The following is a 17500-nucleotide window of genomic DNA, read 5'->3' on the forward strand; positions in this document are numbered from 1 at the left end:
GATAGGGGAGAGTCTGATATGCTGAGGTAGAGCGTTCCAGAGTAGGATGCACGGGAGAAATCTTGTACGCGATTGTGGGAAGAGGAGATAAGAGAGGAGTAGAGAAGGGGATCTTGTGAGGATCTGAGGTTGCGTGCAGGTAGGTAGGTACCGGGAGACTAGGTCACAGATGTAGGGAGGAGAGACAGGTTGTGGATGGCTTTGTATGTCATGGTTAATGTTTTGAACTGGAGTTGTTGGGTGATGGGAAGCCAGTGAAGGGATTGGCAGAGTGGCGAGGCAGGGGAATAGCGATGGGAGAGGTGGATTAAGCGGGCCGCAGAGTTTAGGATAGATTGGAGGGGTGCAAGAGTGTTGGAAGGGAGGCCAGAGAGCAGGAGGTTGCTGTAGTTGAGGCGGGAGATAATGAGGGCATGCACTTATGTTTTTGCTGATAGATTATGCACATCTATACCAGCAGAGAAAGTTCGGCTCCAGGCAGGAGGTTCGGTAGGAGCGGCATGATATCAGCGTGTGCATACTTTTTACTGCACATCTTATTTATTTTCATGTATGTTCTTTTTGTCCCTGCATGTAGAATTTCGTCCTTTTAATGTCTTTATCAGAGATACGGTACGTAGTGTTTCCTCTAAATGTAGACATAAAACAGTAATGGCTCTATAATAGCCAGAATCTGTGTGTGCTTGTTAGGAATTACCTAATTTTATAGGAAAATCCAGAATAGAATATCGTCAGAAACACTGCTCTAGAGTCTCTCCACAGACAGCCATTCACCTTGGCAAATGCTATTGGATATTTTGAAGTAATTTGTAACCGCGTCATATTTTAGTAGTGCTCCATACCAGTCAGGCACAGCTAGAAGCTTGAGATCTGTAGTGGAGCCGGCCATTGTGGATGAGTATGTGAGCAGGGTAACTGCAGGCAGAGCGGATATCCTCCAGGCACTTTACCCATTCTGCTGGTATATGCTCCAGAGGTATCCAGCAGGGAAGGGGTTATATACAGAGGTCTGCATGTGACCGCACACAATTATACTCTCCACTGTGATGCAAGGCTTTGTTAATTCTATTCCCCGCATGCTTCTCGGCTCTCATTGTTGACAGATTGGCAGCCATTGGCCTAGCTCGGAGCGGAGCAGAAGTTTCTTATTTTCCAGCCTTGTGTCAGGAGGCTTTGCTGGCATCTGAGCAAGGGGAGGCTTTTCTGTGAATATTCTCAATAATTAGGACAGGGAACAGTTTCCAAAATTCAGAATTAACTCTGTCAACGTGCACGAACAAAAGCCTGTCCCAGGTTTCATACTGTAACCTTTTGGTGTAAATTAGTGCTTTGTATTCAGAGCACCTTCATTTCAGTAATTATGGCTTTATTGTTATTGATATTATAAAGAATAGGAATAGATTAGAATTAAGCGGCTTAGAGACGCCATGTGGAAGATATAGTGGATTAGCCAGCGAACTGTACTGTGCTGTAATGTGGAGGAAAGGTGCAAAACACCGATAACAATGTATCCAGGTAATGTGATAAGCGTCCCTGAAAAGTGTGAAGTTTGGGAACCGCGCGCCTCGGTAAGGAGCAGCGGGAAAGAGCGGAGCGTCCATAGCTAGGATTAAGTGATTATTGAAACTGCAGGATTTTTGGTGAAGAGGTAGAGAAGTCGGGAAAAGTATTGCTGAATATGCACCATGATAATGAGACGATAGAGACACTTCACCTAAAAAAGTTCTAAGGTTCTGGTGCCACTTAGGTAACCAGGATGTTTTCGTGATCACTCAACCGCTTCATTACATGTTTGGGAGCTCCTTTACAAAATGCGAACAGACCCCAGTGATTTTAGGAACACTAGATGACTATCTCCCCCCACCTACCAACAGATGAAGTCGGGGGAATGAAGCATACCAGTGTATGGGTTTGGGTGCCATAGCTCTTACCCAAACAAGCATTCTCAAATCACTATTGAGAGTACCAGGGCACACAGGAGAGGCACATCTTCAGTTATGCCATTTTGCTACTTGGGGAAAAAAATTTAAATATGGAGGAACTACATTTTCTGTAGTATATTATATCTGCCTTTGAGAGAGATAGATATATATATATATATAATAATTTATTTGTTGTTCTGGTCAGAATGTTAAACCAAGAACCTCATTTTCGGTTATATAAATTTTTGCCTAGCGGCATTAGATCGCCTGATGGTTTTTGAATGTGCGGCCATGTCGTTTTCTTCAGCTATTGACTATGTCTTGCTATGTGTGCCAAATGTTCTAATCACAATGAAAAAAAACTTAACAGCAAAATCTGGGTACTTGGTTGATATAAAATAACCTATTTTAATAGGTCTAAATAATGCATTTTGATTTAAAAACAAACAAAACCCCAAACCTTTTCCTCAGATAAAAGACCAATAATCAGATGAAGAGGGTGTTTATACCTCAAAGCACATTGAGACCTTATGAAAATTTGTCACTTTATATGAAATGTGAGTGCTAGGATTTTCCTTTTTTAACTTTTTTCAATCCCTTATCTACAGCGTTACCAGAGACATTTGCAGATTCCTTTAGTTAACAATAGTCTACATTTCCGTTATGATTTTCACTCTTATATCTGTTTTGACTCTTCACAACTATCTTAGGGGAGCACCTTTCTTTTTGCTTAAAACAATTATCTTGTCTAAATGGTATCACACTTAGGAGCTGCGATCTGCTGTCCTAAACAGTGACCTATTTGGGGTTAGCAGCCCCGTGGCCAGTCCATACATTACATTTTGAGCACGTGGATGTGTGAATCCAGCCTAAGTTATGAAGTGAGGCCTCCATGGATCAGACTTGTTTTTCCAGCACATACCACAGAAACTCAGTTTCTGTAAATTTGGAGACCACAGCATCACATTGGACTCCGTCCTGTTCCTTACACTATTCTTAAATCATTTTTGCAGTGTAGCAGGCCATTGTTGTGACCCATTTTTGCTGGGTACCATCCAATTACATACATGGATCACCCCGTTTTGGAGATGCCTAATCTAAATCTACCACATTTGGACCCTAGTCAGTTCTTTGTTTGCACATATTTCTTGCCTGGAACACTTGAAATTCAAGAACTGACTGCACTGGATGATTGGTGTAGACAGTTGCTTAACAGTATTTTTTACTCTCCTGTTTTCTTCCTTTGTCTTTTTAGCACCACGAGTTCTACAGCCAGTAGCTGTGACACAGAGTTTACGAAAGAGGACGAGCAGAGGTTGAAGGATTACATCCAGCAGCTAAAGAATGATCGGGCTGCAGTTAAACTCACTATGCTCGAGCTGGAAAGCATCCATATTGATCCTTTGAGCTATGATGTGAAGCCCCGAGGAGACAACCAGAGACTAGATTTGGAAAATGCAGTCTTGATGCAAGAGCTTATGGCCATGAAGGTAAAGTAAACAGCCGTATATTATTACAATGTTGTTGCTGCCATTATTGATTAATTATACTTATTGCTCCCACAAACAACCTCTGCTTCTCTGACCAGTAACGCACACTTCTATCAAAAGTATTATACAGTAAAATCCTTTTGTACATACATTTAGCAAGTTAAACATTTTCATCCATTTCATTGTTAGTTCTTTCAGCTAATTTGTATCTCAGCTACAAAAGATTGGATAGTTAGACGAGGATTATACATTTTTATGAAAGTCTGCTTGTCAAGCTTGTCACTTTTTATGCATGAAACTGAGCTAATAGAACAGTAAGAAAAGGAGGAAGCTGACGTGATGCTATATATCTCTTTAGACATAAGGAGAGGGTTATCAAAATTATTATTTAACCCTCATCATCGTCATTGCAGCCTTATGATGCACAGTAAATTCCGTCATAAGGCTGCAACATTCTGGCCTACAGTGAAAAGGACTGAGATGCAGTGCTGCTGGCAGTGGAAAGAAGAAGACAGGATGACTAGGTGAGTATTAGTTTTTAAAAAAATCCTTAATACTTGCATGTCCAGCTTTCCAAGGCCTTCATCCAAACTCCAGGGTTCACTATGCACCATAAGGGTGTGACGTCCTGGCCTATTATGAAGAGGCTGAAGATGCAGTGTGTCCGACGATGGAAAGAAGAGGACAGGACGGCAAGCAACCCGGTGGCTGTAGAGGTTAGTATTGGTTAAAAAATAAAAAACCTTCCAAGCATTTCCGCAACTCGCCCTTCGTTGCTCTTCTTTTCGCCATCACGCACTGCATCTCCAAGACTTCTGGCAGTGTCTTGGCGTTGCGACCTTACGATGCACAGTAACCTCCGAGGTCTAGATGCGGCTGCAAGTCCTGGTCTGTAGTGAAGAGGCCAAGAGTGGCGCACAGAACAAAAAGATGATGAGAGTATGGCAAGACTCAAGCAGTGTGGCAGCCAGAGAGGTCAGCAGCAAGGTGAGCATTGTTTATTTTGTTTTTTTTTGTTTGCTTTTCCAGCCTTGTTTTAACTTCCATACATCTTGGGGTTATGAAAAATAACGAGTGAATGTGCTAAGCACTGCTCGTTACTCTATCAAGCATTAGTTCGTCCAAGTATCGTGGATGCTCTGATATTTTGTCTGTGAAACAACGACCACAACGCACAGGCTTTCTTCACTGCATGATGTGTGCAAGCTCCCCAGCGAGAGCCAGTTGCAGTCTCTAAATGGCTCTCTCGGGGAATGAAACCAGGTTCTCCGCCCATAGCGTGACCACCAATAAAAAAAAAAAAAAAAACAAAACTCCTCCCACTGGAATTGCTTTGTTTATGGCTGGCTGTAAGTGGGCGAAGACCAGAACAGGCCAGTCATTGACTTTACATAATGCTCGTTACTCGCGACAAGTTCTTCCGAGCGTCTGACCAACTTGAAATGAGTAACGGGCATTCAAGCATTTTAGTGCTTGCCCATCACTAGTTATAAACAAAGTTACAGAATGTATCTAGCTGATAACCTGGAGACTGAATGTATTGTGTCCTTTAAAGCCCAGTCACTAAGGTTCCAAGTTAGCTTTACATTGGCGATCATATTGAAATGCCACTGTCAGAGGTTAACAGCTGCATCTTAGGGTATGCTCACACATCAGGTTTTGCTGTGCTGCACAATCCAGCGCTTTGCGGGAAAAACGCATCCGTTTTTTTTTTGCCGCTGGGTGCGGTTTTTCCTCATAGACTTTTATTAGCGCCGGATTGTGCTGCATGTACTTGCATTTGATCCGGTTTTTGCCAGATGTGGCAAAAATCGTCACTCCGGCGGCTGCACAGGACGCAGAGAGGAACCTTCGGCGCTGTGCGGCATGGTGCATAATGAAAGTCTATGCGTTCTGAATCTGGTGGCATGCGTCAAACGCCGGAAGCATGTACCGGTTCCGGTTTTTACTTCTGAGCATGCCCAGAAGTGATATAAATTCATTGCTTGTCAGAAAATCAATCACTCACTCGCTCTCTCTCAAACTCTCTCACTCACTGACTCACTCACTGACTCATTCACTCACTCACTCTCACCCACTCACCGATCACCGTCGCGGCGCTGTACGGCTGTCACAAAGCTCTATGAAAAAGGGGGTGTTGCATAACAAAATATATAACCCTTTAAAACACAATTTTATTAATAACTATTAAAATCCACAACCCTTGTGCAAATATTTGAAAGGGAAAAATAAAGGGAGGAAGGTAAGATACTCACCCTATCCGATAAACCTCCCTCCTGTCCACTACCTACCGCGGGGGTCGGCACCCTGATATCTACGAAAAATGGCGCCCCCACTTGGCGGTGGCTGACCCTATAGAGACCCTAAATAGACCCTCAATGCAGTGGTGAATAATAGACAGAGTACAGGGTCATAGGTAGGGTACAATCAATCTTATTGGACAGAGAAGCAGGGACAACCATACATGACCACCAGGATTAGACTAACCTCAAATTCAACTGGTAACTCTGGGGTGATGATTTAAACCAAAAACATCCGATACACTGGATGTATAGCTATATAGCCCCAGGGACCAGGAGTATCAACAATTTTTAAGATACATACAATAGATACTCAAAAAGCTACTTGATATGCATATTAAATAAAGTGCATGGAAAGTGCATAGTGCAATACAATGTGCAAAAATATGAACAAGGCCTGGCTTCGAGTGCTAACTGATACACCCAGTCAGGCCGCTCATATAAATCATAAGGTGTCAATGCATATAAAGTATGCATCCAGGTTAATCATAAAGAGGTAGTCAAACACTTATCGTGTAAGGGGTCATGTGTGCGTCCTAGAAATGCCCCGGATTCGCCTCAACGCGTTTCTCCAGGCCTTGTTCATATTTTTGCACATTGTATTGCACTATGCACTATGCACTTTCCATGCACTTTATTTAATATGCATATCAAGTAGCTTTTTGAGTATCTATTGTATGTATCTTAACAATTGTTGATACTCCTGGTCCCTGGGGCTATATAGCTATACATCCAGTGTATCGGATGTTTTTGGTTTAAATCATCACCCCAGAGTTACCAGTTGAATTTGAGGTTAGTCTAATCCTGGTGGTCATGTATGGTTGTCCCTGCTTCTCTGTCCACTAAGATTGATTGTACCCTACCTATGACCCTGTACTCTGTCTATTATTCACCACTGCATTGAGGGTCTATTCAGGGTCTCCATAGGGTCAGCCACCGCCGAGTGGGGGCGCCATTTTTCGTAGATATCAGGGTGCCGACCCCCGCGGTAGGTAGTGGACAGGAGGGAGGTTTATCGGATAGGGTGAGTATCTTACCTTCCTCCCTTTATTTTTCCCTTTCAAATATTTGGACAAGGGTTGTGGATTTTAATAGTTATTAATAAAATTGTGTTTTAAAGGGTTATATATTTTGTTACGGCTGTCACAAAGCTCTGGCGGCTTCTGATTTGAAAATGCCGGCCGCCCATAATTCAATCTCGTATTCACTGCTTCCCCCGCCCACCGGTGGCTATGATTGGTTGCAGTCAGACTCGCCCCCACGCTGAGTGACAGCTGTCTCACTGCAACCAATCACAGCCGCCGGTGGGCGGGTCTATATCTTGCAGATAAATAACTAAAAAAAAAAATGGCTTGCGGTCCCCCCCAATTTTGATACCAGCCAAGATAAAGCCACACGGCTGAATGCTAGTATTCTCAGGATGAGGAGCCCCCCAGCCTAAAAATATCAGCAAGCAACCGCCCGGAATTGCTGCATCCATTAGATGCGACAGTCCCGGGACTCTACCCAGCTCATCCCGAATTGCCCTGATGCATTGGCAATCGGAGTAATAAGGGGTTAATCATGGCAGGCATCTATGAGACACCCCTAATGATTAACCTGTAAGTGAAAGTAAATAAACACATACACCCAAAAAAAAATACTTTATTTGGAATAAAAGACAAAAAAACACCCTCTTTCACCATTTTATTAAAATCCCCAAACACCCCTCCAGGTCCGACGTAATCCACAGAGGTCCCACGACGATTTCAGCTCTGCTACATGAAGCTGACAGGAGCGGCAGAAGAACACCACCGCTCCTGGGAGCTCCACGCAGCAACTGAAGGGAGTCGCACTGTCTGCGGTGACGTCACTGAGGTAGTGCCAAGGCGTGTGCAGTGATGATGCGTGCGGTAGTGCCGGGGTGTGTGCGGTGATGATGGGGGCTGTAGTGCCTGTGTGTGCGGTGATGATGGGGGCTGTAGTGCCTGCGTGTGCGATGATGATGCGTGCGGTAGTGCCGGTGTTTGTGCAGTGATGATGCATACGGTAGTGCCTGCGTGTGCGGTGATGGTGCATGCGGTGGTGCTGGTGTATGTGCGGTGATGATGCGTGCTGTAGTGCCGGTGTATGTGCGGTGATGATGCGTGCGGTAGTGCCTGCGTATGCGGTGATGATGCGTGCGGTAGTGCCGGTGTATGTGCGGTGAAGATGCGTGTGGTAGTGCCGGTGTTTGTGCGGTGATGATGCGTGCAGTAGTGCCTGCGGATGCGGTGATGATGCGTGCGGTAGTGCTGGTGTATGTGCGGTGATGATGCATGCGGTAGTGCCGGTGTATGTGCGGTGATGATGCGTGCGGTAGTGCCGGTGTATGTGCGGTGATGATGCATGTGGTAGTGCCGGTGTTTGTTCGGTGATGATGCGTGCGGTGGTGCCTGTGTATGCGGTGATGATGCGTATGGTAGTGCTGGTGTATGTGCGGTGATGATGCGTGCAGTAGTGCCGGTGTTTGTGCGGTGATGATGCGTGCGGTAGTGCCTGCGTGTGCGGTGATGATGCGTGCGGTAGTGCCTGCGTGTGCGGTGATGATGCATGCGGTACTGCCTGCGTGTGCGGTGATGGTGGGGGCGGTAGTGCCAGTGTTTGTGCGGTGATGATGGGGTCTCTCTCAGCATAAAAAAAAAGATCCGTTTTTTTTTACCGGATCCGTCGCATTAGTTTTTACACAATCTGAGACGGATCCATTGCATCAGGCACAAACCGGATTGTGCCTCAGTGGAAAAAACAGATGTGTGAACTTAGCCTTAATGGTTAAATTACAATGATGGGAGCAAGCTCTTGTCCTGAGGGTAGAGAGACATACCAGCTAAATAAGTCATCTCATGAGCCCTCTACACATATGCGGACCCCAGCGTTGATGTACTGATTTGTCTGTTTGTGCAGGTTAGAAGACTCTGATAGATTTTACTTTCAATCAATCTAAAAGAAATATTCATTCACAGCTTTTTCTCTGCAGCTCCCATTCTGATGCTTACCTGGTCCCTGTTAATCTGTCCTTCTAGCGCCTGTTTTTTCACTTGCTTGAAATTCTCATTAAGCTGAGCACTGGCAGAGGTAGGACACCGCTTTGGCCAGTAATTGGTTGAGTGGTCATTTTGGGCTATTTCTAATGTGTAAAGAATGGGAATAGGAAGCACAGACTAGTGGGGACCAAGTAAGTGCCAGAATATATTAATCAAAGAATTTTGATAACTTAACAGAGTAATCTCATTTTATCTCGGTCTCAATGATCTCAACGATGTACAAACTCTGAAGTGCCCATTTTCAGTGCAGTGCCATTCCTGCACACATCACTCCCTTCATTGTCTGTGGACAGTCCCATAGACCATGAAAATGGCCATTCTATGGATATGTGATAACTTGTTAAGATGAAAATAAACTTTTAAAACAATCATTGTATTTCCTGGAAAATGCCTGAAAGATAGGAGAGGGTGCCTGCTAAATTGCCAAACATGATTTAATAATGAATACCAGATTGTAGACCTAAAAATGTCCTCCTAGATCCTGAAATATTGAAATACTTATTAGCAAATTCCCTAGAGTTATCCTGAGAGGTCCGCATAAGTTTTACCAGGGCTGCCAGTAGGAATTTCAGGTCCCCATACTGACAAAATATGTACACTGTACAAGTGTAGTGCATGATACTGTGAGTGCTTTAACTAATAAAGCCTAAATTACTTACTTTGCATCACAGGCCCCCCTCTTCACTGGGCCCCATACAACAGTAAGGGTTGTAATGCCCTGATGGTGGCCGTGAGGTTTTTATGTATCTTCATTTGGCACGTACAGTAGATCTGAGTTTGAGCTGACATTTCCAGAATAATTTCTCCTATGAATAGCGGCAGTGGTACCTGGTTCATTAGCATGTGGAGTGCATCAGGCATATTAGTCCCCAGTGCAGCTGCTCTGTCAGTTTGATGATGTTCCTGTCGGCTCTTTGAAAGCTCAGAGTTCTTGATCCATAAGGTCTGACACCGCTGTAGAAGCTGAAAAAACATGGCATTACTTACCGGTATCTCTCCTGAGTGGCAGCCAGAGATGTCTGCATTTGTCAGTTCACCGCTGATCAGATTTGTTTAGTGCTTAGTTGTCTTTATTCTGGGCTGCCTTTCCAAAAATAAAAACAACAAAAAGGGAAATGTAGTGCTTTACTCTAGGTACGCCAACTGGATTGCAAAAAAAACAAAACAAAAACCTTATCCTTTTCTTTACTGTGTCCATCAGTATAGTATAGTGTATTCTTTCTACACAGTTAAATGATATTCATGCTGTCCTGATAGAGGAGAAAAGAGCACATTCTTGCTCGCAGTCTGGTAAACGAGGTCCTTAAAAGGGAACCAGTCAGCCACCCTACCCCCTCTAAATTGCCACCATGCCACTGATCCATGCTGTTTCTGCATTCTAGCAACCCTATTTTTGTAGCTTTCAAATCTCTATATAGTTTCAAGACGAAGTTTTATTCTGCATACAGGCTATCCACATAGTCCTTTTGGGGCATTGATTTTCCTGGACTAGTCCTGCCTCTCATCTTGTAAGTACACCGCTCAGTGGGCGACTTGCATAATTTGCAAGGGTGACATCCAAGTCGGCTATTTGCCAATCTCATTCATGTGCGCAACATTCTGCCTTCCTTGGCATGCCCACTGTGATAAGGTACATGGGGAGGCTTCATTATGCATTAGGAAGGGGGCAACACACTAAGCGCATGCGCACGATTTACAAACAGTTAGCAATGATGATGTCTTTGTGAATTATGTAAATCATGCTCAGAGAGCTGTGCTTTCATGATGAGGGGCAGGAATAGTCAATGCAATGCCCTGCTGGGCTAGTCCTGAGACATTTACATAGTGTGAATGCAGAATTACTCTTGTTGTTAAAAGTATATAGAGATGGGAGAGGCACAAAAGGGGTAGTTATAATGCAGAAAAAGAGTGTAATACAGCCATGGTGGCTATTTAGGGGCTAAGAAACTCAAGAACCATAACTTTATTCCTCTATCGAACTAGCCATACAAGAGCTTGTGTTTTTTAGATGAATTGTAGTTCTGATTGGCAGCAAACGAGGGAAAAATTCAGCGCAATAATAATAAAACGAATCCCACAATTCCGCTGGGTTTTTTTGGGTTTTCTTTTTTTTTTTTCTGTAACTTTATTATGAGGGTTTGTTTCTTCCACCCTGGGCAAATATTTCTATTATTAATAATTTGGGGTGCATAAGAGATTTTGAGATTTTGACAGCTTTTTTTTTTTGCTTTAATTTGTTGCATTTTTTTATTTCTTTATAGTTGAAAGGGAAGAAGTAACTATATTTCTAAAGGTGCTATTGACATGAATTTCTCACCAGAATTGGTAACAAGCAATCAAATCCACATAGGCAAAGAAATCACACCATAATGTCCATAAATTTAGTGATGAGAAATGACACAGGGAAAAGTATTGCCACACTCACTGAAATGTATTTAAGGGGGTAGTCGACTACTTGGACAATGTCTTCTGATTCCCCATATTTGCCCCATAAAAATAAAAAAAAATTTCTGATACTCCCCTCCGCTGCCGGCGTTGTTCCAGTGATGTCGGAACTTCCATTCTCGGGGCTCATGTTTTATGTTTATGTTTTATGTTTTATGACCTGAGAGACCCAACGACCAATCAGTGCCGACATGTCTCTTTCTCCCCATGTTCGGACGCTTAAGTAATTAAGAGGAATTTTCATAATGACTAGAGCTGAGTGGACTCGTGAAAGTTCGGTTCGGCGGGTGCAGCCGGCCTTTACATAAAGTTCGGTTTGGGACCTGATCTTGACCTGAACTCCAATGGAAGTCACTGATTGGGCAGTTCGGGTCTCTGCGCACATGCAGCCTGCCATAAACAAATCACTTCCGGGGGAGGTTTTTTTTCCAGTTTTTGGAGTTTTTTTGTGTTTTGTGCACACTACATCTGATCACACTGTTGTTACCCCCAGTGTGTGCCATTCACAGAATGCAAGCGGCTCACACTGGACTGAGCACCAAGTATACCCGAGCACAGTGATGCTCGGGTGAGTGGTTTGCATACAAAAAGCACCTGAACTCCAAAACCGAACTCTGTTTTTGTAAAGTCTGTTTATGGTACTGGTTGGCTTATCTCTAATAATAACTGATAAATTCTGGCATAGAAAGAAGCAGAATTGTCTGATGAGATATATTACAAAGTTGCTTATTTTCATGTGTAGTATTGATTTATGAAATAAAAATTAAAACAACAGTGACATTTAATTCTCCATGCTCTATCTACTACTGTCAGTCAGTGCAGCAGCGCAGGGGGGCATGCTCACAGCACTGTGACCGACATCCTATTGTGTGCAGGGAGGAAGAGAATAAGTCATCCGTCTTCTATTTCTCCATGATAGTATAGCATGATGGTGAAGTATCTGCATGTATTTTTCAGCATTGAGGAAACCATTAATCTTGACCAAACCCCCAAGGTATGGCTTTTTGGCTGCAATTCTTTCATGAAGACCATTTTTAGCCAGATTTCTTTTAAAGCCCCGTCACACGCAGCGATATCGCTAGCGGGATCGCTGAAACGTTACAGGTTTTGTGACGTATCAGCGAGCTCGCCAGCGTTATCGCTGTGTGTGACAAGCCGCAGCGAGCGAGACCCTGCTGCGAGGTCACTGATTGTTACAAAACTATCAGGACCATTTTTTGCTCATTGGTCTCCCGCTGTGCAGCACGCATCGGCGTGTTTGATGGCGGTAGACAAACGATCTGAATGTGCAGGGAGCGTCTGGCAGCCTGTAAGCGACGGTACGCTGGTAACCATGGTACACATCGGGTAACTATGCAAAGCGCTTTGCTTCGTTACCCGATGTGTACCCTGGCTACCAAGCACAGCGTCATTACACAGGTCGCTGGTGGCTGGTCTCTGATCCCTGTGTAGATCTGCCTGATTGACAGCTCACCAGCGACCATGTAGTGACGCTCCAGCGATCCCTGCCAGGTCGGATCGCTGGAACAACGCTACGTGTGACAGGACCCTAACAGTAGATGGGTGTAGCTGTGTCCCACTGATTACTTCCAGTGCTGATAGCTGATAGCACTACTGGACATCTTCCAATTCAAAGAGAAGTTAGCATGTGGCACTATGTTTCATTGATTGACCATTACATTTATGGTGGTCTCTGTTGCCCATTTTTTGGTGCTTATTTAAGAGATTGAACAGCACATCTTGAAACCCTAGCCTGATTTAAAGACTTTGTCTCAGTGAGACCTTGTTTATGCAGTATGACTACCTTGTGTTTTGTTGCTGTGCTCAGTCTCTCCATGGCATATGACTTGTGACTGACATGAAGCTATCTTCCACAACCTCACCTTTTTGTTGCACAGTGTAGCTATTCCTCACCCAGTTTTAAGCGTCCTACACTGCAGTTTCTGTTCAGTTAATAGCTGCTTTTCATATGTAGGTTCAATCAAATTATCACCTTTTTGGAATAACTTGGTTACTCATACATCGGACTGCATATTTTTTTTCACTGCATTAAAAACTCAGCGTTTCACACTACAAGCAAAGTGGATGAGATAATAGAAATCGCATGTCCACTGCACTTGTTTTTTACGCTGCATAAACTACCCTTCGGTTCACTTTTCCTAGTCGCAGCATGTCAATTTCTCGTGTGGGTACGCTCAGGATTTTGTGCAGAATTTCTCCATACATTTGCATTCGATCCAGAAAATCCACAGGTAAGACACATGAGTTTTTGGTGCGTTAACACGCATCAAAAATGCATGTAATCCGAAGCTAATGAGGTCAATACCAGGAAGTTTGAAAAACAAAACAGCTTTATTTATAGGGCGACACATCGAACAGAGACAAAATATGCAGCTTCAAAAATGTACACAAAAAAATGCAATAAAAACGCACACAAAAAAATGCAAATAAACAAAGGTGTGGAGATGGGACAGAAATTCTGCAGCGTCATAAACTCAACTGATACAGAACGTAGCCTAACAATTCCTTCAGTTTTTTCTGCACACAAACTGCAAATTGTCACAGAGAGCCTGGAAATCTTAAAAAAAAAAAAAATAAAAATAAAAAAGGGGCTTGTAATGTAGGTGCAAGTAAATAAATATAAACACCCTAAAAATCCTTTATTTGGAATAAAATACCAAAAGCACCCTCTTTGACCACTTTGTTAACCCCCAAACACCTCTGCAGGTTTGATGTAATCCACACTAGGTCTCACGGCGATTCAGCTCTGCTACATCCCTGTCCTGTCACAGTGAGCGTCATAGAACATGACTGCCTGCTGTGAGTGCAGACAGAGCCGCACAATCAGAATGAACTTGGGTGAACCCCTGACATCACAGCTGTGGGACCCGCAGTACCGCATGTGTCACGGCAGTGATGTCATGGGTTCACTGCTGTAAGGTTCAGGCCCTGACTGAAGTGAGCCGCGCGATCAGCGATGACGTCACTCAGGTGAGTCCTCCACCTGCAGCTCACTTCAGTCGCGGCCTGACTTGCAGTCACAGGGGGAGGACTCCAGCTGTGACTTGAAATCACCTGAGTGACGGTACCGCTGATCGCGCTACTCACTTCAGTCACACGGGTGATTTGCTGTCACAGGTGGAGGACTCCAGCTGTGGCTGCAGCTAACCTGAGTGACGTCACTACTGATAACACAACTAATTTCAGTTGCTGCGTTCAGCTCACAGCATGCAGTCTTGTTCTATGGCGCTCGCTGTGAGCGTCAGATGTAGCAGTGCTGGAAGTGTCGTGGGATCTCGTGTGGATTACGTTGGACCTGGAGGAGTGTTTGGGGTGTTAATAAAGTGGTGAGAGGGGTGGCTTTTTTCTTTTATTTCAAATAAAGAATTTTTTAGGTGTTTGCGTTTTATTTACTTTCACTTATAAATTAGTGATGAGGGGGTGCTCATAGACACCTGCCATGACTAATCTAGAACTTAGTGGCAGCTATGGGTTGCCATTAACTCCTTATTACCCCAATTGCCACTGCACCAGGGTTATCGGGAAGAGCCGGGTAAAGTCCCGGGACTGTCGCATCTAATGGATGCGGCAATTCCAGCTGTTGCTGGCTGATATTTTTAGGCTGGGAGCTCCCAATAACATGGGTCTCCCCAGCCTGAAAATACCAGCCCCCAGCTGTGAGGCTTTATCTTAGCTGGGTATCAAAATTGGGAGGGGACCGCACGCCGTGTTTTTTTTTTTAAATTAATTTATTGTACTGTACGATATAGACACTCCCACCGGCGGCTGTGATTGGTTGCAGTCAGACAGCTGTCACTCAACATGGGGTCTGACTGCACCCAACCACAGATGGGGAAATAATGACTATGTATGAGTCTAATGAGCGGGTGCAGTGAATATGTAATGAGACTAATGAGTGGGTCGGGAAGAAGATTGAGAGGCCACGGTAGCAGTGTGACAGCCGCATCGCACTGCATCAGTGATCAGTTAGTATGAAGCTCTTGGAGAGAGAGAGACACGGACACCCCAAAATCACTCCAGCATTGATTTTGTAATTCTGGAACTAAATTCGTGAGCTGCGATTTTGTTGACAAAACCGCATTTAAAACGTATGCAAAACGCAAACAATTTGTAACCATGCGTTTTACCATGCGTTTTTCTTCCCCTCATTGATTTCAATGGGTGACAAAAGTTGACAAAAACGCAAGAGGAATGAACATGATACTACTTTTTTGTCACAAAATTTTCTCAAAAATACTGCTGATAAATAAACTGCAACGTGCGCACAACAAATCTGATTTCTCATAGTCTTTGCTGGGAAGTCAAAAAAAAGTGAGAAAGTTTTGACAACAAAACTGCACCCAAAAACGCGACAAAAAACGCAGCGTGCGCATATAGCCTAAAGCATTTTTACTTTGCAGCATTTTTTCAGCACCCGCCTACATTTTACACAGTACAGTAGTTGTATATCTTATGTGCCTTTTAACAAATGCCCAGTTGGATTTATATTGTGGCTGAATGAATATAGATGGTTTTGGGCTCCTTGGTATTTGGCAATCTACCATGACTGATATATTAGAAGAGCGACAGATGGGGTTGGAGGAGATTGTGGATTTCTCATAAACTGTGTGAAATTATAGTGCAAGCTGCCATCAGAAATCTGAACCCTTTTTTCTGGTTGTATAAGTAAGACCCACTATGCAGTATGTAATAATTATATGTGATAATATAAAGAATATAATCAAACATGGCAAACAAAATGCATGAAACTGACCAATGTTTTTTCAGGACACTCTGCTTTGGAAAAACTGCAACTAAGATACTAAGGCTATGTGCCCACGGTAGAATGTTGCTGCAGATTTTTCTGCATGAAAATCCGCGGCTTTCCCGCAAAATCCGCACCTTTTCAAAGGTGCGGATTTGCCGCAGATTTACCTCCATCCATTTCATGCAGAAAAATCCGCAGCTTTCCCGCAAAATCCGCACCTTTTCAAAGGTGCGGATTTACCGCGGAATTGCCGCGGATTTTTTTTTTCCCCAATTCTGAAGCCAAAATCCGCAACAATAATTGACATGTTGCAGATTTTTCCGGATCAAAATCCGCACCAAATCCACAGCGGAAAAATCCGCAGCATGGGCACAGCATTTCCAAAAAGCCATAGAAATGGCTGGGAAATGCCGCTGCTGCAGATTTTCGGGAAAACCGCGGCTTTTCCGCGAGAAATCCGCGGAAAAATCCGCTCATTTTCCGCAGCGTGGACACATAGCCTTAAATACAAATGATACCATACTGGAAACAAGTGCAAGTGGTGAAGCATAGGTATAAAAGGAAAATGAACAATAATAAATGTCTGGTTTTATTCCAGTGTAGACAAAAAAAACCTGACGGCACTCCCAATATGCAGTCTGAACAGGTGCACAACTGAACATGACATATAACAAAAAAATACAGTGCACTCTGAAATGCTGAAGCATGCACACCATTAATGTAAGAATATAGACATGCATTACTGCTAAAGGAAATCTATTGAAAAATTAGATATTCAGCCTACAAAAAGGGCCATTTCTATTTCTGCCCAGTAACCACAGCAAGGCATATCTCATAATACTGGGTACCTACTATAATGCCTCTCTCTGGGTTAAAAACCTCCATGTATATGGGCAAGTAGGAACTTGCTAATAGAGAATAAAATCACCTCTGGCTAATGGGGGAGGGGCGCACTGTCAGAGGACATGACTCCATAATCCCTTTAGCCACAGGTGATTTTATTCTCTAGTAGTAGGTTCCTACTTGCCCATACACATGGAGGTTTTTAACCCAGAGAGAGGCAAATGAGTAGGTACCCAGTATACAAGATATGCCTTGACGTGGCTACTGGGCATGTATAGAAATGGCCATTTGTGTATGCTAAATACCTCAATTTTTCCTAGATTTCTTTAGGCAGTAATGCATGTCTATGTTTCACATTCATGGTTTGCATGCTTTAGCGGTTGAGTGCAGCTGTTTTTTTTTTTTTTAATGTCATTCCAGCTGTAGACTAAATTTAATCTGTAAGAACTAATATCTTTTAATAAAAAAAAAGCTCACTAATACAGTACTGCCAGTATTGGCACCCCTGCAATTCTGTCAGATAATACTCAGTTTCTTCTTGAAAATGATTGCAATCACAAATTCTTTGGTATTATTATCTTCATTTATTTTGCTTGCAATGAAAAAACACAAAAGAGAATGAAACAAAAATCAAATCATTGATCATTTCACACAAAACTCCAAAAATGGG

The 17500-nt window shown here is 43.4% G+C and overlaps 1 protein-coding gene across 3 annotated transcripts in view; it reads left to right on the top strand.

Moving 5' to 3' along the window:
- Positions 1 to 17500, top strand: part of MCC (MCC regulator of Wnt signaling pathway) — a 498291-nt gene that overhangs the window by 433807 nt on the left and 46984 nt on the right. For all 3 annotated transcript variants that reach the window (XM_075325006.1, XM_075325007.1, XM_075325008.1), the window contains one exon: positions 3178 to 3412. In XM_075325006.1, the coding sequence (XP_075181121.1) occupies positions 3178 to 3412 (235 nt within the window). The remainder of the gene's footprint in view (positions 1 to 3177; positions 3413 to 17500) is intronic.

This window comes from Anomaloglossus baeobatrachus, chromosome 1, assembly GCF_048569485.1.
Source record: "Anomaloglossus baeobatrachus isolate aAnoBae1 chromosome 1, aAnoBae1.hap1, whole genome shotgun sequence".
NCBI classification, from domain to species: Eukaryota; Metazoa; Chordata; class Amphibia; order Anura; family Aromobatidae; genus Anomaloglossus; species Anomaloglossus baeobatrachus.